A 22,093-nucleotide genomic window follows, 5' to 3' on the forward strand; every position below is an offset into this window, starting at 1 on the left:
AAAATTTGCGACAAAAATTATTTACAATCAATCTATTATCGCCCAACAAGGTATATCGATATATCTTATCAAAATCAAATGTTAGCAACAAAAAGGGAGTCAATCCCCCTCTATTCCAAGTGCCTTACTTTAGAGGGGTCGAAATTGTAAGTCCACTTGTACTCATAGATGGAGTTTAATTTATACTTGCTTATTTTCCTTATTAAAAAAGCCCCTTTCCCCAGAACTTAATGTAAATAGTATAAACCAGTTGTCATTTTATTAAATTAATTTTATTAATTAAGATTAAACAAATATTAACCATCAAAATAACTTTCTTTGGTATCTAACTCTAATTCCGTCCGTCTGTCTTTGTTGTTCGCAGGATTCCGGTCGCATTTATTAACCGATTTTGATAAAAAATTTGGTACAACGTGTTTTCTTGGTCAAAGAACAAACACTGTTGAATTTGAAAAAAATTGGATCAAAGTTAGATATAGCCCCCATATACATGTATCGCCTGATTTCGACAGATGACGACAATTCGACGCTTATTTACTACTCGATTGTCTTCAAATTTAACACAAAGTGATATTTTATAGCACCCTTAAAGTGTGCAAAATTTCATCAAATTTGGTTCATATTTAGATAAAGCTCCCATATATATGTATCGCCCGATTTTCCCACATTTGACTATAAAATCCTTACATTTATTTTAGTATGGGCAAGTTTGGGCAGACAAACCTTACAGTACATAAAAGTATACTTTCTCACGAACAATTATAAGCAACAATTTTCATAAACATCGTTAACATTTCCACTTCTATTCTTCGCAAATATACGTAATTACTAAAATTTTCACATATAAACATATAAACAGCACTTTTGAATCCACAAATTCAGGTTCAAAAACAAAAATATTTTTTAAAGTGTTTGAACTACTAAACCTTCTCTTAGAATCTACATTTGAAAGTTTTCTTTATTCACTTGTATTGCGAAAAAAAATTAAGCACGAATTTTTTCAATTTTTGCTCTCCTTGATTACATGCAACTTGCATAAATTTTGGTAAACATTGGTAACCTTTTTCTCTTGAACGGGTTGCCAAGTTTTAAATTAACTTTCGATATGTACTTTCCAAGATGTTCTATAGTAATTTCAATTGGAACATCCAATAATTTTTCATTTTGAAAATGTGACTTTTTGCCGCTGTTTTGCCATTTCCGCCCATAGTTCATTGCTACCGAGTGTACAATTCCGACGTCAGTAGATGGTCCCGTTAGAATGGGATTCCAGAACATATAGCAGAAGGAAATACCTACTACACCGATGGATCGAAGAGGGATGAGAGGACGGGACTGGGTGTACATGTGGTAGACCCGGATCAAATCAAAATGTTTTTCCTAGGTTGTGAAAAGTTATTGGAGATTTTTTCATTGATATCAGGCTAACATAAAAAAAAAAATCATATTTTGTCAAAATTTTATTTCTATAAAAATTTAGTCAAAATTTGATTTCTATAAAAATTTTGTCAATATTTTATTTTTAAAGAATAATGTGGCAAAATTTTATTTCTATAATAAAAATTTTAGTCCTATATAGTGTATAGTAGGGTAAGTGCATCAAATGTGGTATAGGCTGGTAATGTGGTATAGTAGCTTTTTTCTTTATTTAACAACATACGAAGAACTAAACCAAGCTGAATAGATTGTGGCTGTCAGAAAATGAAGCTATCAAAGATCAATTTGATTTTTGCAACTATTTCTTTGTGCCAGTTGAAAGAATTCACATTTACCCGTGCTCGAAGGTTTTTTTTTTTTGGTGGTTCTTAATCATTTCGTTTTGTGTGAAGATATATTTTAAATTTATTAATTTTCGGATGTAAATAACTGACGAGTACTAAATAAGCAAAAAATGTATGCCATTGCGATACACATATTGCATTTATTTTTTTTACAAAAAAAATCTACATTATGGTGTACCACCTTACCTGTACATTTTATGAATCCATGCTTAATGTGTTTTTTAATAAATTCGCAAATATATCCGAAATTATGGGTTTCTAATTTTTCGCTCATAGTTGCGTGGATGGCTAACACTAGTAAAATGAATGTGGTAAAATCTTAGCCTCGTCGAAGAAAAACAAAAAATTTGGCTTTCGAAAAACAAATGGGTATACCACATTTGCTGCACTTATCCTACACTTTCTAAAATTATTATTTCTATAGTAAATTTTGCCAAAATTTTATTTCTATTAAAATGTTGTCAATATTTTATTCCTATAGAAATTTTTGTCCAAATTTTCTTTTAATAGTACAATTTCTCCAACTTTTATTTCTATAGTAAATATTGCCAAAATTTTATTTCCAACGAAAATTTTGTCAAAATTTTATTTCCAACGAAAATTTTGTCAAAATTTTATTTCTATAGAAAATTTTAGCTTAATCTTATTTCTATATTTTTGTTTATAATTTATTCATAAAGAAAATTTTGTCAAACTTTTATTTTTATAGAAAATTTTTGTCAAATTTCTCAAATTTTCTCAAAATTTTATTTTTATAGAAAATTTTGTCAAAATGTTATTTTATTAGAAAACTTTATCAAATTTTTTTTTTATAAAAAATTCTGTCAAAATTTTATTTATTTAGAAAATTTTGTCAAAATTTTATTTTTTATCTAGAAAAATTTTCGTCCAAAATTATTTCTATAGTACATTTCTCAAACTTTTTTCTACAGTATATTTTATCAAAATTTTATTCATAAAGAAAATTTTGTCAAATTTTCTAGAGAAAGTTTTGCAAAATTTCATTTCTATGGAAAATTTTGTCAAAACTTTAGTATTATAGAAAATTTAGTCAAAATTTTATTTTTGTACAAAATTTTGTCAAGATTTTATTTTTGCAGAAAATTTTGTCAAAATTGTATTTCTATAGAAAATTTTGTCAAAATTTTATTTTGATAGAAAAATTTGTCAAAATTTCATTTCTGGAGACAATTATGTCAAAATTTTATTTTTTAGAGATATTTTTGTGATTTTATTGTGATAGAAAATTTTGTCGAAACTTTATTTCTACAAAAATTTTAGTCCAAATCTTCTACAGTACATTGTAAAAATTTTATTTTAATAGAAAATTTTGTCAACAACCTATTTTTATAGAAAATGTTGTCAAAATTTTATTTGTATAGAAAATTTCATCAACATTTTATATTATTTTTTTGTTTATGATTTCAGCTTAAAACTGTATGTTCAGCTGTATTGATTTTACTACAAGTGTAGCTTAACCAACAGAGGAAAAAAATGTTTGTAAAATTTATTTGGGCAAAGCCCTATACACTGCAAGATGGTTGGATGGACGCACGTTTCGGAATTACCACATTCCTCATCATCATTCTCTGCTTGCAGGAAAACATTTTATATTTGTAGAAAATTTTGTCAACGTTTTAGTTTTATAGAAAATTTTGTCAAAATTTTATTCATAAATAAAATTTTGTAATAATTAACTTCTCACTTATCACTATATTTGGCTGAATTATAAGGAACCGAGTGCGCACAGCGTTCCACATTGCGATGAGACCACTTAGAGAATCTTTGGTGAAATGTCACCAGTATTAATGAGAGGGGATAATCCACAGCGGAAAGACAGTTTGGTGTTTGATCGAAACTGGGACTTAGCTTTTTATTCAAGGCAGTCATTCTAACCATTGCACAACGTTGGCTACCAACTTCGAACTTAGGTGTTTCAAAAAGGTACGGGTTTTGGAACGAGTGACCAAGAATTATTTCTTTCTGGAACATTTCGAAATATTGTGGCCGTTTATCACGCAATGCTGGGCTCAAACGCGTGAATTAGGTTCCATTCAAAAAGCTCCAGTGGTACTTTTACCCGGTTGCAGCAGCGCATGGATATTCGATGTTAAGGCATATTTTTTTTTTTTTTGACAATCTAAGAACCTTTCCTTTGTTGCCTTTGTAGTAGCTGTTCGCAAGAGAAAAAAAAAACAACTTTGGATGTCTCTCGACTTCAACACGTACGGGACCGCATTTTGTTGTTATGGAGTAATTTCAATCGATGGCAAATGGCTTGGAGAGTAAAATCGAACGAGTTCTTCTTACGGATAAGCATCGAATTATGAGATTCAGCTGCAATTTTCTCCGAGTTCAAGAAGTAAATAAAACTTCACGCAAATACTAGTATGTGGACACAAAACTTGACATATTGAAAGCCAAAATATTTATGTTATTTACACTCCGGATATAAAGGCACATAGTACAAAAGAAAGTTATGGAATGAGGTTATGGTATGAATATAGTTTCAGTATTATTCGATGCAAATATGCCGAACTGCGTCTTCTGTTGTCAATCCTGTCGTTAGTAATCTGCTCTCCCAAGTCAGATATTATTTCAATAGATCAATTCTTATTTAGCTCCCATAATGATCGATATTCATGATATTTGGAATATTTAATTGTTGCCATCCCAAAACTATGTGTGATGTTTGTAAAAATGTTTGATTGCAACTGTTAAAAACTAAATTTCTTGCACCTCTACCATTAATTCAAATGAGAACACATGGGAGTGCATCTCTGGTCAAGTGCTGAAGATATTTTTAGAGTATCCGCTTAACTTAACCCGGGGATAGAGTGGCATAGATGATGTTCAATGTTTGTATTCACGATAAAAAAAAGACCGCAACATTCCTATATGAACACATGATCACACTCAATAAATGCACGTATATGTATACTACTATACTGATACCTATTTTTACATGTGTTTGTAGATTTCGCTCACCTGTCGGTTTAATGGTCCCATGATGCCAACCAAAAAAAGTATTTTTTTCTATGTCTTTCTATACTCGTACATCTGCAACATAGGCATCAGACATTAACCAACATAAAAACCCATTGGCAACAACAACCAAATACCGTATTTTTTTGCTCTTGCCACACCACACACAAGTGAAAGTATGCAAGGGTATTGAGTTTGAAGTAGCAGAGGTATATCATGGATTTGAGAGTATAACCGAGAGAAAAAGTGTCTATCTGTTATGGATAAAAGAAATACAACAGTATCAACTCAAAATACAAAAAACAACAAAGAATTTAATCCACTTTGCAATAAATTTTTCTTTTGGGTTTTTAAAGAGATTCCAAGAGCTTTGAATAACCAAATGTTGGTAAATATGCATGGCCCATTCGTTGTGTATATGTGTAATAGGGTGTTACTGTGAAAATGGTCAAAATATTCTGGCTGAAAAAATATTCAAAAAATTTTTTATATTTTATTGCCGGTGCCATTGTCAAGAAGAAATTATAAAAATATCTGAATCCAAAGAACTCCACGTCATTGCAACATTATCAACAATATCTGAATCCAAAGAACTCCACGTCATTGCAACATTCATATGTAAGAGGATGAAAGCTAGATGCAGGAAAATAGAAAAAAGCCCGAGTTCGAAGAGGAAGTATTAGGGACAGGAACAGAAGTAGTGCAGGAGAACAAGATTACGTTCGGTTAAGTTAGGACTATTCAGTCCATTGTGATACCACAGTGGTGAACTTCTCTCTTATCACTGAGTGCTGCCCGAATCCATGTTAAGCTCAATGATAAGGCACCTCCTTCTTATAGCCGAGTCCGAACGGCACGCCTTTCCACATTGCTGTAAAACCACTTAGAGAAGCTTAGAAACACTTTGAAATATCACCAGCATTACTGAGGTGGGATAATCCACCGCTGAAAAACTGTTTGCAGTTCGGTTGAAGCAGGAATCGAACCCACGACTTTGTGTATGCAAGGCGGGCATGCTAACCATTGTACCACGGTGGCTCCCGAGAGAACAAGATTAACAAGACAAATAAATTTCTGGACTCATTAACCTCATTACAAATGTGGTAGTCTCAATGGAATGTAATGATTAATAGACGGATGTAGGACCGCTCATGATAAGATTATCTATATAAAACAAGTATATACAGCAGTAAGTTCGGCCGGGCCGAATCTTAAATACCCACCACCATGAACCAACAATTAGGGTTTCTTTTGAAATTTCAGGAGAGGTTTTATATGGGGACCATCCAAAAACATGGACCGATACCCATAATTTTTGGCACACGTATTTGTGGTCCTACAATACCTCTAGATTTCCAATTTCAGGTAAATTTAATAACAACTGCGGTTTCTATAAGCCCAAGAAGTAAAATCGGGAGATCGGTCTATATGGGGGCTATACCAAAATATGGACCGTTACTCACAATTTTTGGCACACGTATTTGTGGTACTACAATACCTCTAGATTTCCAATTTAGGGTAAATTGAATAAAAACTGCGGTTTCTATAAGCTCAAGAAGTAAAATCGGGAGATCGGTTTATATGGGGGCTATACCAAAACATGGACCGATACTCACCATTTTTGGCACACCTCTTTATGGTCATAAAATACCTCTAGATTTCAAATTTCAGGTAAATTGAATAAAAACTACGATTTCTATAAGTCCAAGACCCCAAATCGGGAGGTCGGTTTATATGGGGACTATATCAAAACCTGGACCAATATAGCCCATCTTCGAACTTGACCTGCCTGCCGACAAAAGACGAGTTATACCGTCTTAGAATTTCTCCCTGATCAAGAATATATATAAAGGGTGATTTGTTAAGAGCTTGATAACTTTTTTAAAAAAAAAAAACGCCTAAAATTTGCAAAATCTCATCGGTTCTTTATTTGAAACGTTAGATTGGTCCATGACATTTACTTTTTAAAGATAATTTCATTTAAATGTTGACCGCGGCTGCGTCTTAGGTGGTCCATTCGGAAAGTCCAATTTTGGGCAACTTTTTCGAGCATTTCGGCCGGAATAGCCCGAATTTCTTCGGAAATGTTGTCTTCCAAAGCTGGAATAGTTGCTGGCTTATTTCTGTAGACTTTAGACTTGACGTAGCCCCACAAAAAATAGTCTAAAGGCGTCAAATCGCATGATCTTGGTGGCCAACTTACCGGTCCATTTCTTGAGATGAATTGTTCTCCGAAGTTTTCCCTCAAAATGGCCATAGAATCGCGAGCTGTGTGGCATGTAGCGCCATCTTGTTGAAACCACATGTCAACCAAGTTCAGTTCTTCCAGTTTTGGCAACAAAAAGTTTGTTAGCATCGAACGATAGCGATCGCCATTCACCGTAACGTTGCGTCCAACAGCATCTTTGAAAAAATACGGTCCAATGATTCCACCAGCGTACAAACCACACCAAACAGTGCATTTTTCGGGATGCATGGGCAGTTCTTGAACGGCTTCTGGTTGCTCTTCACTCCAAATGCGGCAATTTTGCTTATTTACGTAGCCATTCAACCAGAAATGAGCCTCATCGCTGAACAAAATTTGTCGATAAAAAAGCGGATTTTCTGCCAACTTTTCTAGGGCCCATTCACTGAAAATTCGACGTTGTGGCTCGTTAGTAAGTCTATTCATGATGAAATGTCAAAGCATACTGAGCATCTTTCTCTTTGACACCATGTCTGAAATCCCACGTGATCTGTCAAATACTAATGCATGAAAATCCTAACCTCAAAAGAATCACCCTTTACTTTATATAGTCGGATATCGATATTTCGATGTGTTACAAACGTAATGACAAACTTATTATACTCCCGTCACCATTCTATGGTGAAATTTGTTTCTCTTCGAGGCTCCGCAGGCCAAATCTGGGGATCGGTTTATATGGGGGCTATATAACATATAATCATAGACCGATGTGGACCACTTTTTGCATGGTTTTTAGAGACCATATACCAACTCCAAAAAAAATTTTTACAATTACAATCTTAATTGAGTTTTAAAAAATATACCATTAAAAATTGAACTGATTCGACAAATGTTTTAATTGAAACCAAAATCAATCACAAATTAAATTAATAGTATCAATTTTTTAATTGATATTATCATTTCTGTGATTGAAGACATTTCAATTAAAAAATTAATTGGATCAATTAATTTCGTGATTGAATAAAAACAAGTATATACCGCCGTAAGTTCGGCCAGGCCGAATCTTATGTACCCTCCACCATGGATTGCGTAGAAACTTCTATATATGATTATGGACTGATATGGACCACTTTTGGCATGGTTGTTAAATATCATATACGATCACCACGTACCAAATTTCAAGCAGATCGGATGAATTTTGCTTCTCCAAAAGGCACCGGAGGTCAAATCTGGGGATCGGTTTATATGGAGGCTATATATAAATATGGAATGATATGAACCGATTCCTACATGGTTGTTGGATACCATATACTAACATGACGTACCAAATTTGAACCGAATCGGTTGAATTTTGCTCTTCCAAGGGGCTCCGGAGGTCAAATTTGGGGATCAGGTTTATATGGGGCCTATATATAATTATGGACCGATACCGACCAATTTTTGCATGGTTGTTAGAGACCATAGTTATACTAACACTATGTACCAAATTTCAGCCGGATCGGATGAAATTTGCTTCTCTTAGAAGCCTCGCAAGCCAAATCGGGGGATCGGTTTATATGGGGGCTATATATAATTATGGACCGATGATGACCAATTTTTGCATGGTTGTTAGAGACCATATACTAATACCATGTACCAAATTTTAGCCGGATCGGATGAAATTTGCTTCTCTTAGATGCCTCGCAAGCCAAATCGGGGGATCGGTTTTTATGGGGGCTATATATAATTATGGACCAATGTGGACCAATTTTTGCATGGTTGTTAGATACCATATACTAACACTATGTACCAAATTTCAGGCGGATCGGATGAAATTTGCTTCTCTTAGAGGGCTCGCAAGCCAAATCGGGGGATCGGTTTTTATGGGGGCTATATATAATTATGGACCAATGTGGACCAATTTTTGCATGGTTGTTAGAGACCATATACTAACACTATGTACCAAATTTCGTTCGGAAGTTAGCGTGATTTCAACAGACGGAGGGACAGACGGACGGACATGCTCAGATCGACTCAGAATTTCACCACGACCTAGAATATATATACTTTATGGGGTCTTAGAGCAATATTTCGATGTGTTACAAACGGAATGACAAAGTTAATATACCCCCCATCCTATGGTGGAGGGTATAAAAATGTGTGAGTATATTTCACTAAAGCCGAATTAATTCTACTTCAGTTCAATGAATTATTTCGTTTTAAGGAAATTTCCATCACTTTAATAATTTTTTGCATACGTCAGTTAAATTAACTCAAACAGAGGAAACAAATTATACACAATGAAGCACAAAGATAAACGAAATTCGTGTCTCCCACAAAATAGTTCGGAATTTCTTAAAATTTGTAAATTTTACCAATAATGCAAAATCTCCTGATCTCAATTTTTTGGACTTTTGTGCCAAAAGCGTTTTGGAGAGTAAGGTTGACACTAAAAAATACCCAAGTGTCGATCATCTCAAGGCAACACTTCGCCGGGAATTGACCAAAATACAAGCGCCGACGATGGCAATGGTGTGGGCCGCCGCAATGGCCGATAATCGTTCCCCACTCGTATTCATCGCCAGTGAAGTCAAAATAAATTTTGAATATTACCGGGAATATATCCTAAAGACAATATTGAACCCCTGGGAAGACATTTAGGCCTCAGACCATAGACATTTCAATAGAACTCAGCACCATTGTGCCCTAGACGTGTCAACCAGTAATATCTTGAAAAGGAGGTTCGTCGCTTCATTTATACAGCACAGTGGCCATCAAAATCGCTGGATCGCAATCTGTTAGACTTTGGCGCCTGGTGCTAAAAAATATCAACGTTCGGATCATCTCCACACAACACTGAGAATGGGCCAAAATACCACAGAGCCACTTTCTTGGTGTGGGTGATGGCTTTGTGAACCGTTTTAAGGCCATAATTCTTGCCAAAGATAGCCAAGTCGAAGAAACCTAAAATGATTCCAAAAAATTATAACACTTTGCTCCACTACATATCGACCACCCTGTTCAGGCTTCAGTTTGGCTTATGAGCTACCAATTCTGCTGATGTTTGTGACAATCGTGTGAACTTTCAAATTTAGGAGAAAAATTTATTTGCATGGGGCGAAATTATGCCAAAACGTATGAATGGAGTAGCAGTCGCGGTTGCCACAGTTGGTAAATAGAATTCTACCAAAAATGGTAAATTTTTTATTGTTTTGTAGATTGGTAGATTTCGCAAACCATTCCTGTCCTACTAAGACGTACATAAATTTTCTATAGAAATTAAATTTAGACAAAGCTTCTTATAGAAATAAACTGTTCAGAAAATTTTGTGCAGAAATGAAGTTTTGATAAAAATTTCGAAAAAAATCAAATTTTTACAAAATTTTCTATTGAAATAAAATTTTGGAAAAATTTTCTATAGAAATAAAATTTTGGCAAAATTTTTTATAGAAATGAAATTTTGACAAAATGATCTATAGCAATGAAATTTTGACAAAATTGTCTATAGAAAAAAAAAATTTTTTGACAAGCTTTTCTATGGAAATAAAATTTTGACAAAATGTTTGATAGAAATAAAATTTTGACAAAGTTTCTATAGAAATAAATTGTTGACAAAGTTTTCTATAGAAACAAAATTTTCTATAGAAACAAATGAAAAAGACTGTTTTTCATATGTTTGGGTGTAAAATTTATATGTTTGGAACTCAAATTTGTTGACACAATATTTTTTGAGTGCAAGCATATAATGCTCATAAACTAGCATAACATTTTTGGGACATATATGTTAATATGTTACAACATATTATGTTTGGAACATAAAGAGCTTGTAGATATAAAATGTTTGGATGCAAACATATATTAATTTAGAAATAGTCTATAAACATATATGTGTTTAGAAATCATTAAAATTTTTTCTACCAGTATATGCCTAAGTTGAAACATAATATGTTTCAACAATATGCTTGAAGCAAAATGTGTTTGGGACATATGTTAAAGAAGCGATTTTTTTGGGGGTGTAGAAATAAAATTTTGCTAAAATTTTCTATAGAAATGAAATTTTAACAATATTTTCTATAGAAATAAAATTTTGACAAAATTTTCTATTGAAATAAAATTGTGACAAAATTTTCAATAGAAATAAAATTTTGACAAAATTTTCTATAAAAATAAAATTTTTACAAAATTTTCTATAGAAATAAAATTTTTACAATATTTTCTATAGAAATGAAATTTTAACAAAATTTTCTATATAAATAAAATTTAGACAAAATTTTCTATATAAATAAAATTTAGACAAAATTTTCTATGGAGATAAAATTTTGACAAAATTTTCTTTAGAAATAAAGTTTTCTATATAAATAAACTTTTAGCAAAATTTTCTATAGAAATGAAATTTTGACAACATTTTCGACGGAAATAAAATTATGGCAAAATTTTCTAAAGAAATGCAAACGAAAAAATTTTCTACAGAAATAAAATTTTGGCAACATTTTCTATAGGAACGAAATTTTGGCAAAATTTTCGAAAAAAATCAAATTTTTACAAAATTTTCTATATAAATAAAATTTTGACAAAATTTTCTATTGAAATAAAATTTTGGAAAAATTTTCTATAGAAATAAAATTTTGGCAAAATTTTTTATAGAAATGAAATTTTGACAAAATGATCTATAGCAATGAAATTTTGACAAAATTGTCTATAGAAAAAAAAAAAATTGACAAGCTTTTCTATTGAAATAAAATTTTGACAAAATGTTTGATAGAAATAAAATTTTGACAAAGTTTCTATAGAAATAAATTGTTGACAAAGTTTTCTATAGAAACAAAATTTTCTATAGAAACAAATGAAAAAGACTGTTTTTCATATGTTTGGGTGTAAAATTTATATGTTTGGAACTCAAATTTGTTGACACAATATTTTTTGAGTGCAAGCATATAATGCTCATAAACTAGCATAACATTTTTGGGACATATATGTTAATATGTTACAACATATTATGTTTGGAACATAAAGAGCTTGTAGATATAAAATGTTTGGATGCAAACATATATTAATTTAGAAATAGTCTATAAACATATATGTGTTTAGAAATCATTAAAATTTTTTCTACCAGTGTATGCCTAAGTTGAAACATAATATGTTTCAACAATATGCTTGAAGCAAAATGTGTTTGGGACATATGTTAAAGAAGCGATTTTTTTTGGGGGTGTAGAAATAAAATTTTGCTAAAATTTTCTATAGAAATGAAATTTTAACAAAATTTCTATAGAAATAAAATTTTGACAAAATTTTCTATTGAAATAAAATTGTGACAAAATTTTCAATAGAAATAAAATTTTGACAAAATTTTCTATAAAAATAAAATTTTTACAAAATTTTCTATAGAAATAAAATTTTTACAATATTTTCTATAGAAATGAAATTTTAACAAAATTTTCTATATAAATAAAATTTAGACAAAATTTTCTATATAAATAAAATTTAGACAAAATTTTCTATGGAGATAAAATTTTGACAAAATTTTCTTTAGAAATAAAGTTTTCTATATAAATAAACTTTTAGCAAAATTTTCTATAGAAATGAAATTTTGACAACATTTTCGACAGAAATAAAATTATGGCAAAATTTTCTAAAGAAATGCAAACGAAAAAATTTTCTACAGAAATAAAATTTTGGCAACATTTTCTATAGGAACAAAATTTTGGCAACATTTTCTATAGAAATAAAATTTTCGCAAAATTTTCAAAATTTGATTTCTATATGAAATGTTGCCAAAATTTTATATCTATAAAAAAATTTTGCCAAAATTTCATTTTGTTAGAAAATTTTGTCAAAATTGGCAAAATTTTCTTCAAATAATATATTTTCGTATTGAGTCTATCAAAGTCCATTGTAGATTTTCTCTTTTTAAAGAAGTAGTAACTTTCCCTTGTTGGTCCAAGCTAAATCGTTAAAACATTCAAAATCCGACACATTTACAAATCAAGGAATATTGATACACGCAAAAAATTTTTGGTAATAGGGGACTAACCACAAAAATTTGATCATAAAAATCAAAATAAGATTTTTTATATTTGGTAGATTTTTCGTAAAATTTTCTTCAAATTTTGGTAAAGTGGCATGAGAGGCAACCGTGGTAGCAGTCCCCAACGGTATGTTAGTGTAAGTTGCATTTTTTATATGCTCTTGCATCTATCCCATCCTATTGTCATACCAAAGAAGACTAATGTCCTGGATTTACACAGACATCACCATTACTTGACTGCCTTCAGCCATCCCAATGGATTTGAATAAAGCAGAAGCAGCTTTAAGAATGGCAGTAGCACGGCTCTACAATGTTCAACATTGTTGCCGTCCACTGCAATGACAGTGAAAAATTTGTTTAGTCGCTTTCAAAGAATGACACTTTGTTGGCTTTGATAAAGTGTGTGGAATTTTCGAAACGGCTTTACGGAAATGCCCCAATGGAAGCGCGCTTAATATTGAGGACCGGCATAGTGACAGTAGGCTGTAGCTACTGGATACAATATATTGTGTGGAGTGGATAGTGGTCGTATATGTCATGTGGTAGGTGGCAAAACCTATTACTGCACTCTTAACATCTCCACACATCGGAAGGGAAACGAAATGTCATGTGAATTTGCAGTATGAACCACCTAGTAACAGGGGTAAAAAATTAACTGCATTCATTGAATAGTAATGCGTATTGAAGTCACCTGTGCAACTCCCTTTGATTAGTCACCAGTCATATGTATGCATGTTTGGCGCTGGGCAAGGCATTTCTACATTGAACCATATTAATTTGTGAGGTGAAAGCTTTTATTTAGCATATACATTTTTCTGAGATGGATAGCTATCACGGTTGTCCCCCGGTTGCTAACATTAATCTAAAAAAAATTTAAGAAAATCTTACCACAAATCTACCAAATTTAAAGAAAAACAAGTATATTCAGTATATAAGTATATATAAGTTCGGCCGGGCCGAATCTTAAATACCGACCACCATGAATCAAATATAATAGTTTCCTTTGCAAATTTCAGGGGGGTTTGATGACAGATATTTTCCCAAGCAGATCGTGTCAACCAGTACGCTTCCCACAGATAAATGTAAAGATTTTACCTATGAAGACTAGATCAGATTCTGAATTTATAAGAACCATTTTTTGTTTGAGTTTTAGAGGAATCATAAACATCTCTTTTAAGTGTGCAAGAAAATGATGAAATAACGCCTTGATTTGAAATCTAAAATCTGTAGATTTTCATCCCAATTATTTAAATGATTACGAGAAGTAAACTCTGGAAATTTTGCATTCAGTTTCAAGCAATTTTCATGATTAGTGCGCCTTCTATACCCTCAATAAGTGAAATCGGTCTATATGGAGGCCTTACCAAATGGACCGATAAAACTAAATCATATACAAATCATGGACCGATAATCATCACTTTCGGCACATCACTTTATTTTCCTAGAATACCTCTAGGTTTGCAATTTCAGGCAAATTGGGTAAAAACAACGGATTCTGTAAGACCATGCAACAAAATCGGGAGATCGGTCTATATGGGGGCTATATCAAAGCATGGACCGGTACTCACCATTTTCGACACACGTCTTTATGGTCCTAGAATACCTCTAGATTTCAAATTTCAGACAAATTGGATAAAAAGTACGGATTCTAGAAGCCCAAGAAGTGAAATGGGGAGATCGGTCTATATGGGGGCTATATCAAAACATGGACCGGTACTCACAATTTTCGGTACACGTCTTTAGGGTCCTTGAGTACCTCTAGATTTCAAATTTCAGGTAAATTGGATTAAAACTACGGATTATAGAAGCCCAAGAAGTAAAATCGGGAGATCGGTCTATATGAGGGCTATATCAAACCATGGACCGATACACCCCATTTTCGGCACACCTCTTTATGGTCCTAGAATACCTATAGATTTTCAATTTCAGGCAAATCGGATAGAAAATACACCTTCTAGACGCTCAAGAAGAAAATCGGGAAATCGGTCCATATTGGGGCTTTACCAAAACATGGACCAATAGGCACCATTTTCGGTACACTTTTTGATGGTCCTAAAATACCTATAGACTTTCAATTTCAGGAAAATTGGATAAAAACTACAGTTTTTATAAGCCCAAGACCCTAAATCGGGAGGTCGGTTTATATGGGGACTATATCAAAACTTGGACCGATATAGCCCATCTTCGAACTTGACTTGCGTGCATACAAAAGACGAATCTGTGCCAAAGTTCAGGATGATAGCGCCATTATTGAAGACTGTAGCGTGATTACAACAGACGGACATGATTATATCGTCTTATAATTTCTCCCTGATCAAGAATATATATACTTTATATAGTCGGAAAACGATATTTCGATGTGTTACAAGCGGAATGACAAACTTATTATACCCCTCGCCACCATTCTATGGTTGTGGGTATAAAAATAAATTTTTGATCATATTTGTTATGTGTTTATTTTAACAATCTCTTTCATATTTAATTTTTTCGAAATTTTATTTCTATAGATAATTTTGTCAAAATTTTATTTCTAGAGAAAACCTTGTCAAAATTTTATTTCGATAAAAAATTTTGTCAAAATTTTACTTGCATAGAAAATTTTTTCGACACTTTACTTGTAGAGAAAATTATACCAAAATTTTATTTCTATAGAAAATTTTGTCAAAATTTTATTTCTATAGAAAATTTTGTCAAAATTTTATTTCTATAGAAAATTTTGTCAAAATTTTATTCCTATAGAAAATTTTGTCAAAACTTTTTTCTATAGAATGTTTTGTTAAAATTTTATTTCTATAAAAAATTTTGTCAAAATTTTATTTCTAGAGGAAATTTTGTAAAAATTTTATTTTTAGAGAAAATTTAGTCAAAATGTTATTTCAATAGAAAATTTTGTCAAAATTTTATTTCTATTGAACGTTTTGTCAAAATTTTATTTCTATAAAAATTTTTGTCAAAATTTTATTTCTATAGAAAATTTTGTCTACATTTTAGTTTTATAGAAAATTTTGTTAAAATTTTATTTCTATAGAAAATTTTGTCAAAATTTTGCTTCTGTAGAAAATTTTGTCAAAATTTTATTTCAATAAAAATTTTGTCACAATTTTATTTCTATAGAATATTTTGTTAAAATTTTATTTCTATAGAAAATTTTGTTAAAATTTTATTTCTATAGAAAATTTTGTCTAAATTTTATTTCTATTGAAAGTTTTGTCAAAATTATATTTCTATAGAAATTTTTGTCAAAATTTTTTTCTATAGAATATTTTGTTAAAATTTTATTTCTATAGAAAATTTTGTCAAAACTTGTTTTCTATAGAAAATTTTGTTAAAATTTTATTTCTATAGAAAATTTTGTTAAAATTTTATTTCTATAGAAAATTATGTCAAAATTTTATTTGTATAGATAATTTTGTCAAAATTTTATTTCTATAGAAAATTTTGTTAAAATTTTATTTCTATAGAACATTATGTCAAAATTTTATTTCTATAGAAAATTTTGTCTACATTTTAGTTCTATAGAAAATTTTGTCAAAATTTTACTTCTGTAGAAAATTTTGTCAAAATTTAATTTCAATAAAAATTTTGTCACAATTTTATTTCTATAGAAAATTTTGTTAAAATTTTATTTCTATAGAAAATTTTGTCTAAATTTTATTTCTATTGAAAGTTTTGTCAAAATTATATTTCTATAGAAAATTTTGTTAAAATTTTATTTCTATAGAACATTATGTCAAAATTTTATTTCTATAGAAATTTTTATCAAAATTTTATTTCTATAGAAAATTTTGTCTTCATTTTACGAATCTGTGCCAAATTTCAGGACGATAGCGCCATTATTCAAGGCTGTTGCGTGATTACAACAGACAGACAGACGGACATGATTATATCGTCTTACAATTTCTCCCTGATCAAAAGTATATATATTTATTTGGTCAGTTCCAAAGACGGTCTTTTCAATATGGTACGTGTGTTAACAAAGCAGAAACCAGGATTAACTATAGTCCATATCAATGCACAAAGTCTACAAAATAAATTAGACGAGTTCCGGCAAATCTTTATATCATCAAATATTGATATCATATGTGTCTCTGAGACGTGGTTTCAACCTGAAATTGTTGATGGCATTTATAATCTACAAGGTTATAGACTATTTCGTTCAGATAGAGATTCTCATGCTGGTGGAGTGTGTATGTACGTGCGCAACGAACTGAATAGTTGTATGAAACTAAAATCAGATAGTGGAAGCCAAATAGAGTTCATCTTCTTAGAAGTTTGTACTGCAGATAATACGAAATTACTTGTCGGCACAGTTTATAGGCCGCATCGAACTATACCTTTTAATAATCTGATTGATACTCTGGAAAATCTTACATTGCTCTACAATGATGTTATAATCGCAGGTGATTTCAACAGCAACATTTTGGTAGAAAAGAGACTCAATGAATCTATGAATACTCTTGACTTGTACTCAGTAAACACAATTATACCTACGCATTTCTCGAATTCGGGGAATACCTTACTTGATTTAATATTTGTTAACAATTGTGAAAAAGTTCTACTATATGATCAACTTTCTGCATCATCCTTCTCCAAACATGATTTGCTATTTTTGACTTATGATGTAACCGTTTTCAAAGAGAGCAAAGTATTCGAATTCAGAGACTTCCGCAGAATTAACTATAATCTACTGAATGACATAGCTAACAATATAAACTGGAACGAGGTTTATTACTACGAAGCAGTTGAAGATCAAGTAAATTTTATGCAAGGTAAAATAAAAATATTGTTTGATGCCTGTGTGCCTAAAAAAGTTTTAAGGACTAAACCTACTCAGCAGCCGTGGTTTAATTATGAAATTAAGAAGTTGATACGTGACAGAGATAATAAATACAAAAGATGGAAACGCTATAAAACTACACAACTTTATGACCATTTTAAACTTGCCAGACGTGAAGTTACAAAAGCAATAAATATCGCAAAATCTTCTTATTATCAAAGAAAATTTAATGATGCAGTTGATAGCGGAGCAAAATGGATGACAATTCGAAACATTGGAATTGGGCGGAAAAGTACCACACCTATTAATATTGATATTAATGATCTAAATGAGATTTTTGCTAACCAAACTGCGTTAGGCAATCAAAATAATAATTCTGCATGTGAATGTCTTCCCTCTTGTGGAGATCTCTCGTTTGAAGAGTTCACCTTCAAGTGCGTAGATCAATATGATGTTCGAAAAAGCTTCCTATCTATTAAATCGAACGCTGTAGGTATGGATGAACTGAACCCAAAATTTTTAAAGTTATTATTACCAATATGCCTGCCATATTTCACACACATTTTCAACACAGTTCTGACAAAGTCGATTTTTCCCAATACTTGGAAATACACAAAGATAATACCTCTACCTAAACCAAACAAAGAATTTCGTCCAATTGCCATATTGCCGTATCTGTCGAAAGTCTTAGAGCGGTTAATGTATGAACAAATAAATACATATATAATATCAAAAAAACTGTTGACTGAACGGCAATCAGGCTTTAGACCTATGAGAAGCTGTGCTACTGTACTTACTGATGTCGTCGAATATTTAAGATCGAAGATGGATCAAAATTTGGTATCAATACTCGTACTCCTCGACCATAGCAAAGCATTTGATACAGTAAACCACTCTATTCTAGTTCAAAAGCTGCAACGAAGATTTAATTTTTCTCAATCAGCATGTAGACTTGTCTCGTCTTATTTGAGCGGTAGAACACAATCAGTTTGTCACAACTCAGAAAACTCGAATATACTTAGTATTTACAAAGGTGTTCCACAAGGTTCAATACTCGGGCCGCTACTATTCTGTATTTATGTTAATGACTTGCCACTTGTCCTTCACCACTGCAATATTCACCTTTATGCTGATGACGTTCAAGTTTATACAAGTGCAAATCTTGACGATCTTCCGTGCTGCATATCTAAACTAAATGATGATCTGGACAGAATCAATAGTTGGGCCTATAACAATGACCTTAAACTAAATCCAAAAAAATCTAAATGTCTGTTAATTTCCAAAAACAAATTCATCAACCATTCACAATATCAAATTACCATAAATAACACCAATATCGACATTGTACAAACAGCTACAAACCTTGGAGTTATATTCAATAATTCGCTAACTTGGACCAACCACTTACAACAAAATATCGCTAAAACATATGGAATGTTAAGGAATTTGTGGGCTGTACAATTATCTACACCGATACAAATCAGAATGCTTTTGGCGAAAACGTATCTTGTACCAACTCTTTTATATGGAATTGAAATATTTGCAAATTGCAGTTGTGATGATAAACAAAAGCTACTTGTAGCCTACAACAATATTGCCCGTTATGTCTTCAATAAGAAACGTTATGATCACATATCGTCGTTTTCCTACCAGCTGTTCAACATGAGTTTCGAAAACTTGATTAAATTCAGATGTTTACTTTTTCTGCAAAAAATTATTTATAGTGGCGAGCCCCCTTATATATTCAAGAGGTTAAAGTTCGCTCGATCAAATCGAGGAAGAAAAATCATCCAATTAAGATACAAATATTCCAGATCTGAGCAGCAATTTCTGATATATGCGATCCGTCTCTGGAACAATCTCCCTACAACAATTCAATTAATAAGCAACGCATTGATTTTTAAAAAAGAATTAAAATCACATTTAGAATAATCTTATTATTATACAATCTTGATTAATGTGTATATTTGTAGCATTTAAAATCGCAACCATTTTTATTGTCATTCATATAAACTATTAAATACAATTAATGTTCATAATTAATGTTAAATGTATTAAAATCCATTTATATAGTTCCCTTTATTTTTTTATTTTATTTTTGTATCCAAAAACCTAACATAAATTGTTAATCGACTTAAACCTTAGTGCTGTCATATATAAGATTTAATCTTGTTGTACTAAGGATCACCAAAATACGAATAAATAAATAAATAAATAAAATAAAATAAATCGACATTTCGATGTGTTACAAACGGAATGACAAACTTATTATACCCCCCGCCACCATTCTATGGTTGTGGGTATAAAAATAAATTTTTGATCATATTTGTTATGTGTTTATTTTAACAATCTCTTTCATATTTAATTTTTTCCAAATTTTATTTCTATAGATAATTTTGTCAAAATTTTATTTCTAGCGAAAACCTTGTCAAAATTTTATTTCGATAAAAAATTTCGTCAAACTACTTGCATAGAAAATTTTTTCGACTCTTTACTTGTAGAGAAAATATTACAAAAATTTTATTTCATTTTGTCAAAAGTTTATTTCTATAGAAAATTTTGTCAAAATTTTATTTCTATAGAAAATTTTGTCAAAACTTTTTTCTATAGAATGTTTTGTTAAAATTTTATTTCTATAGAAAATTTTGTCAAAATTTTATTTCTAGAGGAAATTTTGTAAAAATTTTATTTTTAGAGAAAATTTAGTCAAAAATTTTATTTCTATAGAAAATTTTGTCAAAATTGTATTTCTATAAAAATTTTTGTCAAAATTTTATTTCTATAAAAATTTTTGTCAAAATTTTATTTCTATAGAAAAGTTTGTCTACATTTTAGTTCTATAGAAAATTTTGTTAAAATTTTATTTCTATAGAAAATTTTGTCAAAATTTTACTTCTGTAGAAAATTTTGTCAAAATTTAATTTCAATAAAAATTTTGTCACAATTTTATTTCTATAGAAAATTTTGTTAAAATTTTATTTCTATAGAAAATTTTGTTAAAATTTTATTTCTATAGAAAATTTTGTCTAAATTTTATTTCTATTGAAAGTTTTGTCAAAATTATATTTCTATAGAAATTTTTGTCAAAATTTTTTTCTATAGAATATTTTGTTAAAATTTTATTTCTATAGAAAATTTTGTCAAAACTTGTTTTCTATAGAAAATTTTGTTAAAATTTTATTTCTATAGAAAATTTTGTTAAAATTTTATTTCTATAAAAAATTTTTTCTAAATTTTTTTTCTATAGAAAATTTCCTATAAATAAATATTCCTATAGAAAATTTTGTAAAAATGTTATTTCTATAGAAAGTTTTGTCAAAATTTTTTTTCTAGAGAAAATTTTGCCAAAATTTTATTTCTATAGAAAATAAATTTTCGAGCTCATATTGCAGTTGATAAGAATCAGCTACTGAAAAAGCTTTCTGTCGTTTTGAGAACTCTCAAAATCAAACACCTTCCTTGCTACAGTCAAATTGGACCAGCTTGTCAAACTTAAAACGCCTTTCTCTAGGCTCAGATAGCGATAGACTGAGGAGTGGTTTAATTTGTTAATCCAATCATTACAAATATTCTATAGTAAACTTAGATAATTCAAACCCCTAGTGCACAAAATTCGCACTACGCCTCGACTGATTTCCAACCCAATCTTAATTGCTTTAATATTTCCAATTCCAATTTCTCTTCAGCCAAGTGACTACTATTGAGTTCTCCAATTTATCTCTTGACCCCTAAAGTGGTCATCAGTCTGATGACCTGAGTCAGCTATGCGCTCTGCAGTATAATTGAATACATGCCGTCTAATTGAACTGTAAAATGCTATGACCTTCTTAGGCAATCATCCAGGCATGAAAAATTTTTGCATATGTCGCCAAGCAAAAACCAAAAAAAAAAACGAGAAAGAAAAACACGATGGGATAACCACTCAACCACCCGTCGTGGTATGGCAAATACAGGCTTTAGGAAACTATTTGCGATACCCATATATCATCGAAATACCAGAAGTGTCCTTGAGTTGGCCCAAAAAAAAAAAGAGGAAGAAAAAAAACACACAACCAAATAAACAAGAAAGCTACATAGAAGGAAAAACTTTTGCTATTTGTTTGTTGTTGTTGTTGCTGTTGCTATTCTTTGGAGAAAGGTTTTCCCATAGAAATGATATGAAATAATGAAATTTTTGGGCAAAAATAGAGAGTTTCCGTTAGTTTTTGCCTATGTTGAGGTGGATTGTATAAGGAGCTGGGAACGAGAGTGTATTCAAACCACAAAGGCATGTAGTGGTGGACGGTTTTGGCGGTTGTGGGTTATGTTGTGTTTCGATTTTCCCCAGCCATGTTTAGAAAGTTCCCACAACACACGTCCAC

General features: G+C 30.9%; 1 protein-coding gene across 1 annotated transcript; it reads left to right on the forward strand.

Moving 5' to 3' along the window:
* The first annotated feature begins 16,913 nt into the window (after nt 1-16,913).
* Nucleotides 16,914-21,792, forward strand: LOC142223025 (uncharacterized). The gene is made up of 2 exons (XM_075292948.1): nt 16,914-19,483; nt 21,564-21,792. The coding sequence occupies exons 1-2, from the start codon at nt 16,914-16,916 to the stop codon at nt 21,790-21,792; spliced, it is 2,799 nt and encodes a 932-aa protein (XP_075149063.1).
* The last annotated feature ends 301 nt before the right edge of the window (nt 21,793-22,093 follow it).

This window comes from Haematobia irritans, chromosome 1 (genome assembly GCF_050003625.1).
Source record: "Haematobia irritans isolate KBUSLIRL chromosome 1, ASM5000362v1, whole genome shotgun sequence".
Lineage (NCBI taxonomy): Eukaryota > Metazoa > Arthropoda > Insecta > Diptera > Muscidae > Haematobia > Haematobia irritans.